Here is a 14,448-nt window from a genome sequence, read left to right on the forward strand (position 1 = left end):
TCTGCCACAAAGTGGCATTTTTCTGCAGTGCATAGTAGGAGCAGGGAAGTGCAAAAACCAGTTAGGGCAAGCATGCTGTGGGAGGCATAACACTTTGACTTCCCTTCCATTGCCACCTCCAGAAAAATTCATTCCACTTGCAAAAAGCAATCAGGAGGTCTTCCCCACCCAGGCAGTTTTCGGGACATGGTCAGGAACTGATCACTTATCCAGCAGTGCGGTTCCAGGCTTTTAGGCACTAAAGTACAATCTCCTGCAATGGAATTAGTGGAAGATGAATTACTTACCCAGAGCTCTGGAAGTCTGTCACAATTAAGGCTGAACAGGTGAGCTGTTACTTTCTAAGACTGTTCATAGACTGGGGATGTGTTAGTCTCCCAGGGTTTTAATTTAAAGCCACACACGTTACATGCGTTAGCGATGCAAGAGGTTCATAGAGGCTCTGTGACTTGCCTGCTTGGGCCATTTTAATAGTTCATAGACCATTTCTAGGGAAGCGAAGTAAAGGGGGGCTTGTAGATGAAAGATATAATTAACATGAGCAGAAGTAGGGGTCCTGTACTCAGGAGAGCGAGCTTGTCTGTGTTGGTACTTGTTAGGGACCTTTCAGGCACACAGCATCATCTGTGGCCGTGAAAACAAGTGGCCCTGTGAAACACATATCCATGCGGATGCCCCTAATATCCCACCTGGGAGTCTGTCCTTAAATGACACGAAGGTGCCATGCAAGCTCAGCATGCTCTTTGAAAATGTCAGCACCTCTCCGTTCTCGAAAACATCACGTGGTGCCTGGCTCTCTTGAAGGTAGGAGCCTCCAGCTATGTGGGGAAGGCTGCCTTTCCTCAGCATCTCTTCAGAGTCTCTTAATTTTTCGTCCTTGTCTTCATTTTCTTCTCATTTTAATGGGATAGTAAGCCAGAGGTTCCTGTTTTAAGCAGCAGAACATTGTATTTCGTTAACTCCGTTACACAGTTGGTTTAATTTCCAATTAGTCTGGGATGCTAGCAAAATAATCCGATTGCTTTGGCTGTTTGGCGTTCTAGATCTGCCTAGCTTCCCTCCTGTCCCCCCCACCTGCTGCAGAGCTTCTCTGTGTGGGTTGATAGGCAGACACTCAGGTTTTCACCCACCCCCTTTCCTCCTTGTTGATGTATTTTATACCATTTGCTCTGAGCTAAAGGTTTGAGCTGCCAGAAGGAATAACTGGCAAATCAGTGTTCCTACCTCTGCAGCTCTCCGTGAGGTCAGATCTGGTCTCTCTGGCTGCAGAGGGGGTTTGTCTGTAGGTGGGTTTAAAAACGTTGGGTTCTTGTTAAATCTGTAATGTTGTTTTAAGTGCGGGGTTTTTGGTTTGTTTTTGTTTTTTTAATAAGAGCCTGTGAGACTTCATTATCCTCATCCCAATGACACTTCTCTGAGAGTCTAAATTTGTTGGGAAATTCCAGCCAAAAAGCAGGTTTATTGTCATTCAGCTCAACTGTGCTCTAATGGGATGTTGCTGTGACTGCATTTGAATAATGTTGAAGTGTCCCAGGGTGAACGGATTTAAATCAGCAAGCCAGGGACCTATTATTATTATTATTATTAAATCTTCAATCTGCTCTGCATTTGTACTTTCTAGGTGGTTTTTTTAGGCTGATTCTCATTGGTTGGTAGCTGTTAGCTTAAAGACGGTATTCTTAATTGCGAGTCAAGTGAGGCATGGGGTTAACTTGTAAGTTTAAACTTTTAAAAGTTTTTCCTGTTCATTAATTGTTTGGGCTCACATGTCTGGCTAGTGGGTTGACCTTGTTTTTTTTCATTATTTTTGAGAACTAAAGACTATACTAGATGTTAGTTTCTTGTCCTTTTAGTCGTCTCCTTCCAATCTGTGAAGTAAGTTATCCAACTCCTGGTTGGTTTCTCATCACAATGAACTTGTTGCATGTTTTGAAAAGCAGAGAATACTTTGTTTGCTAAAGAAGCTTATGGCTTTTTTTCCTCAGCCAAGGTATGGCATTGGCTGTGAAACTTCTCCACTGCCATGGAGGGCTTCGTTCTATACCACTTGTAAAGCTTTAGCTTTACTTTTAATATGTCCCCCAGCAAGTACATCATCACTGCTGTTTATTTGCAAGGTAGACAACCCAACCTGCTGCGTAGCTTATTTTATCACTTTGTACCTTGTACTTGCTGTTCATCGCTATCTTGTGTTGCTCTGTTATGGAAGAAGTATCAACTGAGTTGAAGACTTAAGATTTGGCTTTGATGTTGTAGATTTTCTTTGGCCACAACATCTTTCTAAATATTTCCAATGACACTTATGTGACTGCCAAAGTAGTCACATAAAATACTAGGTTACCAGCTGATGTAATACATGAATTGGTGTTGACTGGTTCTTAATGGACTTTTTTTCCATACCTGAGTGATAACTGTTAGTATCCCAAACTGTGGACAACGCTTCAATCTTTGTTTACATGTTGCCTGAGCCATCGCTTGGTGAGAGCTGTCAGCAAAGTAGGAGTCGTGTAGTAGAATGAAACCATGCAGTGCCGGCTTGTATTGCTCTATGTTCCTGTCTCGTAATGAAGCCAGTGGCAGTGCCAATGAAGAGAGGTGAGCGTGCGTACTTGAACCAGTGTTTATGTTGGACTGGTTCCTGAAATCTGTTTTCATTTCAACTGTGCTGTGGCTGTGTAAAAAGCCTTGAAGATGCTAATTATTTTTGTTGGCATACCGTAACATATCAATATGTTCAGTGCGAATCGCCAGCAAGTACTTTTTTTTAAAATAAATGTTGCTTAAAGTTTGAAGATATTCCCCATCCCTTCCCTTATCCCCTTTTGCTTAATTTATTTTGTTGACAGCAGCACTGTTCTGCTAAGGTAGAAAGTGAGGACCAGCTGTAATTATGGACTATGAGATTGTATATCCCAGCCCATCTGGCAGAACTGAGCTACCACCAAATGTTTCACAGCCCCTTGCAGTCCTTTTTTTTTTTTTCTTTTGTAACACCCAAGGAGACCACAGCCCATACTCCTAAGTGTGTCCTGCCATCTGACAGTCTCTCATGGATGCTTTTAATGGAAATCTGACATCTAGCGCGTTGCCATGTAGTGTCCCATCCTCAGCTTTGATTTGGATGCTTGCGTTTATGCTGCCATGCTAGTTCCTGAAAAGAACACAAAAAGATCCTAAAAGCAAGACCTCGTTCACGGTCAGGTCTCTGGGTTGGAGCTACTGTGTACCAGGCAGCCCACGGTAACAGCATTTCTGTGCACCCTTTGCCTGTGGCAAACTCAAAGTAATAGACTTCACTTATTCTGTGAGGAAAGAAATTAAGCACAGCTGCTTTGACTTGTACCTGCCCCAGGGTTTGGCCCAATTACTGTGATGAAGGGAGTGACTGGCAGTGTGAGTGCATTTGCCAAAGCTCAGCCCTATTCCTTCATACAGCTGACAGGTACCTTTCTGCGATGCTTTGGCTCTGTCACTTTTTTTATTACTTTTTTTTTTCCAAAGTCCTCATTTCATTTTATAGCTGCTTTTTCCTAATGGTTTTGAGCTTTTCAGTTGCTTTTTATGATTTGTCTTCACTTGAAAACTTCCAAAATATGATGAAACTAAAACTGTATTTTACTTCAGTTTTATGCTGTGTCACATTAACCACTCAGGAATTAGGCAAATTAAATAATGGGAAGAATAAGCAGCGTATCTTAATAAGTTACTCATTAAAACAGTACAAGAAGACAGCAGTTCTGATTGCTAATGATTTTGGTGACAGAAGGCTCATTTAACTAACAAAATTCATAAAATCTTGGATCAAAATCCTATCTCTGACCTCTAGGTGTGAAATGCAAAACAATCAACATTACTGTGCTTGTGCAATGACTTTGGAATATATTGGTTTAATGACAAGCAGTGACGGGAACAATGCAGAGAATTTTCTGGTCGCGCTGTTCTTGTTTTCAGTATACTTCATCAAAAGCATCTTTAGTCATCCAAAGAATCAGATGGTTTTAGATAAGATGTTTCTTTGCCTTAATCCCATAGAATATAATGCTTAAGTCTTCACTTTAGCAGGTATGAATTGTCAGTTGGGCTGGACATGATATACATTGTAAAATATCCTGAAAATGCCTTTTCACAGGGTATATCAGTTTTGTGTGTCAAACTCAGGCTTAAATCCCTTTTCTAGTTAGTTAAAAAAATAAGACGTCTGCAAATTTTCTATTTTTGTATATATATTCTGCAACTCTTCTATTTTAAAAATATTCACATGGCATCTGTTAGAATAACTGTTGAACTTGAGCATGGAACTAAGAATTAGAAGTTGCGCTCCCTCTTCTCGCTCTTGCCAAGCTGGACCCTGGATCTCCTCTCTGCTTCCTTTCATCCATGCTTAGAAAAGAGAAGACCTTACATAGTCTTAAATGTAGCAAGAATATTTTCAGTGATGAGTTGTGCTGGAGTGCTTGCTTTAAGGGAACTCTGTAAAGCAGACAAATGGATGCTATGGAGACTATTTGGAAGTGAAATATGTGTTATTAAAAACTTGAGTAGGAGTTGTCCATTTTAGGGAAATTGTGTTTGCTTTCCAACTGGGTGACCTGACAGAACTGCTACAGAGCTGAAGGCTGCCTGGCATCTGACATCCCTTACTGAGGAGAGGGTTCTTCTCATTTCTCGGATCATGTTAAGGAGTGTGCCACAGGACTGCCAAGGGGAAATGAGGCAAGAGGCATCCATTCCTGAACGAGTAGGGCAATGAGAGGTTTTGAGACCTTGATTATATCAGTTGAGCATCTCCTGGAAGTGGGGGGATATGATGCCTACTTAAAGCAAGCCAGGGTGGAAGTTTGGAGCCTGCAGGAAGGTGAGATGTTCTTGTGTCTGTGGATACTCTCTGATGCCATCTCTAGCTCCCTCTAGAGTAAAGTCTGTTGTGAGGTCCTAGTCCCAGGTCCCCATTCTGTCCAGAGGCGACTTTAACTTTTGTTTGTCTTCAACAAAAATACTTTCAAGTTGTAATTTCTCTAGCAAAATGCTCTTTGCACCCATTCTGGCTTTTCGTGTTTCCTTTGTGTGTCAGCAGCCCCCTCCTGCTGTGCTGCTATTCTTTCACTTCCTCCCCAAGAGACTCCTCAAATTTTGGCAAAGGGCAAGGTTACAGTTGAGCTTTGGGCTCTCCAGGTTGTTTGTGAGGTTGTACTGGGTCCCTGAAGGCTCAGATACTGACATGGCAGCTGCTGCTGAGCAGCTGATAGCACACACGAGGATCTCCGTGCTTGTTTCCCATGTGTAACCCATGCTAAGCCCAAGTTAATCCCTGCCAAGCCACTGGTGGCATGCTAGCAAAGAACGCATCTTCTCTCTTCTCCCAGGTGGTAGCGAACGCTGTGGCTGCCTTGTCGGAAATCAGTGAATCGCATCCCAACAGCAACCTGCTGGATTTGAACCCTCAGAACATTAACAAGCTGCTGACAGCTTTAAATGAGTGCACAGAGTGGGGCCAGATCTTCATCCTGGACTGTCTGTCCAACTACAACCCCAAGGATGATCGCGAAGCTCAGAGGTATGCTTGTTCCTGCTCTTTGCACCGGCCATTCAAGGTTATTTGGTAGCAGGGCACTTGCAGGCTTCTGGCAGCGTTGCAATTCTGAAAAGGGCTTGTAATAACGGGGGGGTGTCTCTGTTCAGGTCTGTAACAGCACAAATAAGACTTGAAGTAAAAGAGGTTTGAAAGGGAGGCGACTTTTGGTAGTTTGGGCTGATGCTGGAAACCTGCCCCTTGCCTTTGCAGAACCACTTTCTCTGTTTATCGTTAGCTTTTTTTAACTTTTTTCCATTTAAAAGGCTAGTTCTTATGGCAACTGGCACTACTGAGAAGGGATCAGCCCAAGACCAAACCTATAACAATGATTGACCCATCTGGAAGCATTGTTTGGAGGAGCTTCTGTTTTGAAGCAGAGCTTTCAAATCTGTTTTTGCTACTTTGAGAGGCAAGAAGCCCTTACAGGTTTGGGGGCTTCCAAAGTACTGCAGGTCTGAGACTGGAATATTTTTTCCAACTAAAAACTAGTCTGTGATATGACAGAACTGAAAATAAAGCTAGGAAATTACTTTTCTTATCACTCCAAATTCACCCTTGTGCTTTTACCTTTAGCTGCAATGACTAAACCTAAATACAAAGACCTTAGGGTGTAGGTAGTGGGGTGTTAATTCGTGCACTTCAAGCCTCCTCTTCATCTGTGTCCAGAATCACAAAAAGTAAAATTCTGTACCCAAGAGAACAAGGAACCAGCAAGGAAAATTACTTGGAACAGGGGGATTCTCAGACTTGATATATTTTATGTAGATGATGTGGGGGGTGGAGGGGGAGGAAGGGGTACAAGCCCACATGCAAAATCCTGGGCAGGCCTTCTCAAATTTGATGGGTTTCTTCATTGACTGTTTTTTGAAGCACAGCAGATAATCCGTTTTTTTAAAGAAGCCTGCCAGTAGCCTTGCTGATTTTTTTTTTTTTTCTCCTACCTCCTTCCCCCTTGTGCTCTGTTTCTGTGCCAGAAACAGCTATTAATGAGCGCTAGAAACCTGCAGACATCTCCAGGGTGTCAGGCCAGTATTATCCTAGCTTTGTCAGAAAGGGACTGCTAGTTTGAACAACCGTGAACATGTCCCTGTTCCTCATCTGTAATTCCTCTGAAGGGTGGTGTATAAAACTGGATGGGCAGTAACTACTTTTACTCCTTTGTGTGGAGCTTAACTCTCAGAGCCTGCCTTATTTCAGATAGGAGAATGGCAGCACCGAGTTTTATATAGGGTTCTCCTTCACAGCAAGACTGGTGTCATTACCCCTGTGCATGGAGAAACTGAGGCAGGGAGAGATGAAGCAGCTTTGGCAAGCCAGGTGACCTTGGGCAGCAGCAGCTGGGGACTGCCCCCGACTTTGACTCCTCTGCTCTTCACTTAGCCATGCTGCTTCCCTTCCAGGGTGGCTGAAAGCAAATCACTCGGGGAAAGAAACTTTGAGGCACAGATGGGAATAAGATTGTTCTGGGTTAGCAATATGCAGGAGGGGGTGGGAATAAACTTGACAGATGCTGTAAGAAAGACCATATGAACCCAAACTTCCTTTCTGCTTGGGATGGGTTGTTTAGGATGCTGTTGATTATAGGATCCAGTGAGGCAAGTGGTGAAGCTGAGACTTGGGAGGGTATTTAGGTCACTTTTTCCCTATATCTTCAGAGTAACAGAAACCTTTTTTTGCAGAAACAAATGGTTGAAATGGTAGCAACACCCCAAGCAAACCAGAAGTGTGTATCACCTCTGAATGATTATATGGGGGCTAAAGTGTTTTTCTGATAGCTGTTTTGTTAAAGTTGTGTTTGTAAGTGACAGACGAGATCGCAGAAATAGAGAATACTACCAGGCAAAGGCAGGAAGTGCTAAAAACTGAACATGCGTTGGGACTGTAACGCTGAGAGCTGGAAGAGTTCCTGAGCTAACTGTGGCAGGAGAAGAACTTGAAGCTGTGAGAGAAGTCGTTTTTGTTTGCTTCCTGCTGTGTTCAGGAAAGTAGGACTTTGCCTGTTCTTTGTGAACAAAACCAAATCAAAGAAGTGTCTGAAGAACCTGTCTTTGGCCATGTATGGTCTCCTAAATTCAGATAAGATCTGAAAAAATTGACATTCTGAAATGCCTGTGAATCTTTTCTTACTCCTCTGTCTCAGTATTTGTGAACGAGTGACCCCTCGGCTGTCTCATGCCAACTCAGCAGTGGTGCTGTCAGCAGTGAAAGTCTTGATGAAGTTCCTGGAACTTCTTCCCAAGGACTCAGACTATTACAACATGCTGCTGAAGAAACTTGCCCCTCCGCTGGTGACCCTGCTGTCTGGAGAGCCCGAAGTTCAGTATGTTGCCCTGAGGAACATCAACTTGATTGTGCAGAAAAGGTAAAGCCTCAGGGGGGTGTTATTCCTGTGTTGTCAAAGGGCATCTGGTTATCTCAGATCTTCAGATATTTCCACATGCACAGAACTTCATTTAATCCAGGTTCAGATCCCCTAAGGGACAGATTAAACAGTCTCATGACTCTGGTAGCCTGAATTAGTTTTCTTTACAGCATACTTGTGATACCAGTATCATACAGTGTATCTTTATCCGCCTCGCTTTTCACCACCTTTTTAAGAGCAGTAAGAGCTGCCCTCTCCTTATAGTACAAATCAGATTGCAGGTAGGAAGGAGGGTGTAACTGTACAGTTCATAGTGACCTGTAGAAACTCAATGTGCCTATGCTATTCTCTTCAGCATAGAAGAGCCAGGCTGGTGACATGCTGACATACAGTAGGTGTTTTTTTTCACCAGTTTACTCCCACACGCATGTTTAAATACTGTTGTTCCTTGCTGGAAAGGTGGGATAGGTTGGATAGCACTTTGTGACTGTATTCAGGGCAGAGTTACTGTGCACTGGCGTCTTGCAAGTGAAAGCAGAAAATGAGTTTGGAGGTGGGTTTTGCACTGAGATGAGGATGTTATTCTTTCACTGAAAACACTGACATCCACTGACTGTCTGCAGTGGTTGGCTCTGCAGTGGTTGGCTCAGCAGTTCAAATGGAGGAAGTAGAGATGTAGGCATAGTTAGACACACTTGAATTCTGCATTTTGTATTTAAACAATCTTTTTCTCCAGCCTTCTAACTTTCTTAAAATTGTTGTTCTCATATGTTTGTTTGCATGTCCGGGACACAAAATGACACCATTCTGTTTCTCAGTGAATGTTTGGGTAGATTTCTAAACAAAAGATACCTGTGGTTAGGATAGAGCCCATTGTTTTTACCAGTCTTGAGTGAAACAATGTTATGTTCCCTCCAGGCCTGAAATCCTCAAGCAGGAAATCAAGGTATTCTTTGTGAAGTACAACGACCCCATCTATGTCAAACTGGAGAAACTGGACATCATGATCCGCCTAGCTTCTCAGGCAAACATTGCCCAGGTCAGCTGAGGAACTTCTGATGTGTTTTGGGGATGGAAAACCCTCTCATGGTCCTTGCATGAGGATGTATGCAACTTGCTGCTAGTGTTGTCCTGGCTTTTAGGCATCACTGTCCCTGGTATAGTGCTCTTTGCAGCTACTTAATGGGAGGTGTTGGAGTTTCCTCCGTAATTTAAATGTTAATAGCATGGTATGTCTTGGCATCGTGACCGTTTGGTAGTTCTTGCTTTACAGATTACAATTCCAGGAGGAGAGCTGATGTCTCCTGTCAAATGAGTCACCGCTAGTGGTGAGGTTGGAATGAGAGGCTTGTTTCAAGTGAGAGAGGTGTGCCTGTAATGGAGGCATTCAGAAAGGCCAAACATGACTGAAGTGTGAATTTCAAGTGTATTAGTTAAATTGTTAAACCCTTGCACAGGCACTCTTCAGAGCTAAAATAACCTTTATTTTGCTTAACTTGCTTCCAGAGTGGAAATTGCACAAAGCTAAAACTAAGCTGAATTGAGACTGCTTTACAGTGTAGATTCTCCTTGGATTTGATGTAGTTTTAATCCAAATTCCTTTCTTAAAGGAAGTGTTCTCGAGTGGCACCCTGGCCACAAGACCTAACACTAATGCAGAATGATTAATGCCTCTGGTTAGTGCTATTACTGTCCTATCCTAATTGTCTCAAAGCGCTTTCATTTAATATGACATTTTTAAGCAGCTCTCTTCAGCTCTCTCCTCCGATGTTTTTTGGAACAGAGCAAGGTAATTCACACCCCTTTTGTGCTGGGGACATGGAAAACATTTTAAAAATCAGTTTCCATGAGAATCTATTCAGAATTTTCTATTTACTCTTGGTAGGCTCCATACCAATTTTAATGCATAATGTTTAGATAACGCAGGTTGTTTGGATGAAAGGCAGTGGTGTCTGGAGGGCAGAGTCTGGGACTGGGATCTGCAGACTAATGAATGAATCTCTTCCTGGTTCTAAAGAGGTATTCGTAAAAACAACACAAGCTTCATCAGAAATACGCCCTGAAATGAGACCTAAGGAGAGCAGGTTTCTACCCGCATCCTCCCTGTGTGCTTGTCGAGACTCTTCATCTCCGTGCCCATCCTAGATCAAGGCAGCAGACTAGCTGAATCCGAGGCACTTGGACTCGGACAGTATTTGAAAAGCATAAGCTACTAAACCAGCGTGCTCTAAGTACTGTGCAACATAAATCATCCAAGGAAATAATAAAACTTAAAAACACAGATGTCCTGTCTACTCCTTGCAGATTTATTTGTCTGCAGTCTGGCCTTTCAAGGCTTCTTTATCTTGTCATTGTTCTGAGCAATTGGCATCGACTAGAGATTTTTCAAACAACTGTCTTGCTTTGTGCTGTTCACCTCTCCCTTGCAATCTATTTGTGACATCACAATGAAATCCCTGATGTCATGTTTGACATGAGAAACTGAAACAAATGAGATTTTGAGGGAATATAAATTGCATAGGGTCTTTTTTAAAAATAATTTTTTCTAAGCTACGTGATTTGTTTAAGACAAAGTAGCTTTTTAGTTAGTGGTCTGTAAGATCCCAGCAGGTCCCGGTTTAAGCCCTTGTTCAGTTTCCATCAGCAAAAAAAAAGAGTCAGAATAGTAAATCTTGTTCTTAAGAGGGGAAATATCTTCACACTGTTATTAATCTCTGTATAGGTGTTCCAGGGTGTCCTCAGATCTCCTCTGCATCTTCCTTTTGGATCCAGTAGGGATCCAGAGGTTCATCTCAGCACAGAAAAGGAGCGATCAAAAATGGTGATAGCTGAGAGCTTTGCATACAATGAATATAGAACAATAAGTAGAATAAATGGTACATAAAATCTGTGTGCATGGATGTGACCCCTACTTCACTGTATTTTCAGTGTAGGAAGGAATAGCAACGTTTAAGTTTGGCAGGGCTGATTTTGCCCCTAGCTTTTGTTTGGGGAAATTTGAAAATAATCTAGACCGAGCCATCTTTTGGCTTTGGCTAGCCTAGACCAAGTCTTGCTGCCTAGTCCAAGCCAGTGGGTTTCAGAGATAGAGATTGCTTGCAGAGTTTGACTGTGTTAGCTTTGAATGTGTGTGGCTAGCTGTGGAAGAATACGTCCTGCTTGTATTCTGGTATTCAAGTAGCATCATTTGACAGAGTGGGATGTTCTCTCTGTGTGACCCCAGGGACTCACGTTGGTGCGCTTTCTCTGCAGGTCCTGGCAGAGCTCAAGGAATATGCTACTGAGGTGGATGTTGACTTTGTGCGCAAGGCTGTCCGAGCAATTGGGCGCTGTGCCATCAAGGTTGAGGCAAGTATCTAAAACGTGAGGTTTTCTGTGGCTCTCTGTCTTCAAAAACAATGATGGGCTTTGCCATCTCGTTCCCACGTTACACAAATTTTCTTTGCTCCTGTGTTGACAATCAAGTGACCTGGATACATCATGCTCATGGGCAAAGCCCCAGCTGAACAGTAGGACTTGTGAGCTCCAGTTGAGTACATCACAGGAGGGTCCTCTCAGACCTCAGCTTGCAGGCAGAGCAAGGCAGCTAAATCATCCTTGATGGAATATTTTACTGTACTGGCTTTAATGGAACAATGACCACTTATCCATGGGGACCTCCTTTAATAGCTTTTGCCTGACCTTTTGAAGGGGGGGAGAAGAAGAGATCGTGCAGAGGAGCTCAGTATTATGAACTCTTTTGTGTCCCGTTTCAGCTGAATAGAACGTATGCATAGAATTACGGAGACTTGGGGCACTTAAGTGCAATTTGCACAAACATAGAATGACCCTATCTGCTTATCTAGTGTTAAAGGTCCGTATAGCTTGTAGCTTCATTTGGAGTGTGCTCTCTTTAGCTCTAGATGCTTTTGCAAATAAGTTCCCAAGAACCTCTGCAGTTATCCAAAACAACAGCCTGAAATGTCCTCTGCTGGCTGAACATCCACCAAAATGCTCATAATAGAATATTTTTTTTTTTTAGTGATGTCCCTGTTAATTTCCCTGTAAATGAATCTGGTATGCCTGACAGGAGCTCAGAAAGCCTGTGAAGAGAGAGAAGACTTATGCTGTGGTGTTGGTACTTTTCAGTAAACTGATAACTGAGTGCAAAATGTCACATAAGTGCTCTAATTTCAGCTGAGCTCATTTAGCTTTTGCTAAAGTGTGTTCCCATGAGCATTGCCTGACAGCAGATTTAAATAACCTAATCATGCCTGGCTGAGTATAGTGTCAGTGCACAGGTTTCCCTTGTTTCAGCTAAACTACTGTAAGTCTGTGTAAAGAGGACACCAACTTCTGTCCTCTTGAGAGAATCGACCACCTGTGCAGCCTTCTCTTCCTTCCTTCAGCTCTTAAAGGCTTATCACTGCCATGGGCTTTCTTTTAAGTGTGGCTCACTGGAGCAGATCTGCCTCTATTTCATGCCTGCAGTTCAAAACACCAGAGTGCTCCTTCCATGTTGGGTGCAGGCAGGAGGCTGTCTGAATGGAGCCACGGCAGTGACAGTAGAAAATGCTCTTGAGCATGGAAGAGGGCCCATCGCTTTCAGAGAAGTTAAAAGAAGCTGGTGGCAGCCTTTTTTGTAGCAGTGCTTGTGCTGGGGAGTGGGAGTTTGCGTTAGTTCTCAGTAGGAACTTTCTCGCTAGGATTTGGCTGTGTCTGTCCTCGTTTCACATGAAAGGCGGCGTATTCCTGCAGTATAAAGGTGTTTTTAGAAGTTTTTACCCTTTCCTGCCCTCATTCCCTACATTCTTTCTTCCCATCCCTGATACCGTGACAGTCATATTCAATATGCAAAGGACTAATAATAATGTCCCAGCAAACTTGCAGTGACCCTCTAACTGTGTAATTGTGTGTCTCAATAAGTAGCGTTAACCTTGATTTTTAGCAGTGCTCCTTTGAAGGCACTGCTGTTAAAGATGAGGTCTGTTTACTCCTCTGACAAGAACCAGATTTAAAGAAGGCAAATATAGAGCAACTCATTACAGTGTCCTCATGTCTGGGTTAATCCCTGTCCCCAGTGCATCTGTGTTTACTAGAGGCTGTTTGCACTGTGAGTTATGACTAATGGAAGAGCATTCTCTCAGCTGTCAGTGTCCAAGTTCCCAAGGCTTAGAAATCTGCTTTTTGACATAGGGCACAGCTGGCGGGAGCTGTTGATGAATGAGTATTCACAGGGAACCTCAGCTCTGCCTTCAAGGATCCTACCTTTTGACTAATTGCCTCTCCTAGAAAAGTAAGACAGTAAATAAATTTGTCTGCTATGATGTGCGCCATAGAGCAAGTGTGGCATTACCTTTGCTGCGCAGCAGTGCATGGTGCTAACAGCAGAGGTAGCGCTCATTTTGGAAATGTAAGCAATACCCATGCTGAATAGCAAGGCTGATGGATTTTGCCCAGGTTTAAGTAATCATATTGGTTTCGGGGATGTCAGAACAACATCATTTTGCATGGATAGACTAGCTGGGCTCTGAGTTAGCTTGAGTACGTCTACAGCAAACCGTGTGGTGTAGCTAGACTTGACAGCATGAGGTGAAGGTATCTGGCTTGTGCATTGGTTTGCTCCATTGACAGCATTAGATGCAGAAGTCATCTGATGCTTTGATTGTAAGGAAACAAAGCACCGCTCCTAGGGGAAAAAGAAATGAAGTGGATGCAGTAAGAATAGTGATTCTTCTGGAACAAAGGAGAAGTAGAAGGAGCCGTATTAGAGGGGGATTTGTTTTGGTTCCAGGAGATTCTGCCAGTAGCCCAGGTCTTAGAAATCATAAATAGTTTGGGTTGGAAGGGACCTTTTAAAGGTCATCTAGTCCAACCCCCCTGCAATCAGCAGGGACACCTTCAACTAGATCAGGTTGCTCAGAGCCCCGTCCAACCTGACCTGGAATGTTTCCAAGGATGGGGCATCCACCACCTCTCTGGGCAACCTGTGCCAGTGCTTCACCACCCTCAGTGTAAAAAACATTTCTTCCTTAGATCTAGTCTAAATCTACCCTCTTTTAGTTTAAAAACATTACTGCTTATCCTGTTGCAACAGGCCCTGCTAAAATGTTTGCCGCCATCTTTCTTATAAGCCCCCTTTAAGTACTGACAGGCTGTGATAAGGTCTCCCTGAAGGCTTCTCTTCTCTCAGCTGAACAACCCCAACTCTCTCAGCCTTTCTTCATAGGAGAGGTGTTCCGTCCCCCTAAGCATTTTTTGAGGGCTCCAGAGCTGGACACAGTACTCCAGGCGGGGTCTCACTAGAGCAGAGTAGAGGGGCAGAATCACCTCCCTCGACCTGTTGGCCACGCTGCTTTGGATGCAGGCCAGGATACAATTGTCCTTCTGGGCTGTGAGCGCACATTGCTGGTTCCTGTCCAGCTTTTCATCCACCAGTACCCCCAAGTCCTTCTCGGCAGGGCTGCTCCCACCCCCTTCATCCTCCAGCCTGTACTGATACTGGGGGTTGCCCCGACCCAAGTCCAGGACCTTG

General features: G+C 43.5%; 1 protein-coding gene across 1 annotated transcript in view; it reads left to right on the top strand.

Moving 5' to 3' along the window:
• AP2B1 (adaptor-related protein complex 2, beta 1 subunit) overlaps positions 1–14,448 on the top strand; it is a 78,946-nt gene that overhangs the window by 12,898 nt on the left and 51,600 nt on the right. The window contains exons 5-8 of the mRNA XM_009326071.1: positions 5,364–5,554; positions 7,713–7,934; positions 8,853–8,973; positions 11,187–11,282. Of these exons, the coding sequence (XP_009324346.1) occupies positions 5,364–5,554; positions 7,713–7,934; positions 8,853–8,973; positions 11,187–11,282 (630 nt within the window). The remainder of the gene's footprint in view (positions 1–5,363; positions 5,555–7,712; positions 7,935–8,852; positions 8,974–11,186; positions 11,283–14,448) is intronic.

The sequence above is a fragment of the Pygoscelis adeliae genome, unplaced genomic scaffold (assembly GCF_000699105.1).
Source record: "Pygoscelis adeliae isolate BGI_AS28 unplaced genomic scaffold, ASM69910v1 Scaffold266, whole genome shotgun sequence".
NCBI classification, from domain to species: Eukaryota; Metazoa; Chordata; class Aves; order Sphenisciformes; family Spheniscidae; genus Pygoscelis; species Pygoscelis adeliae.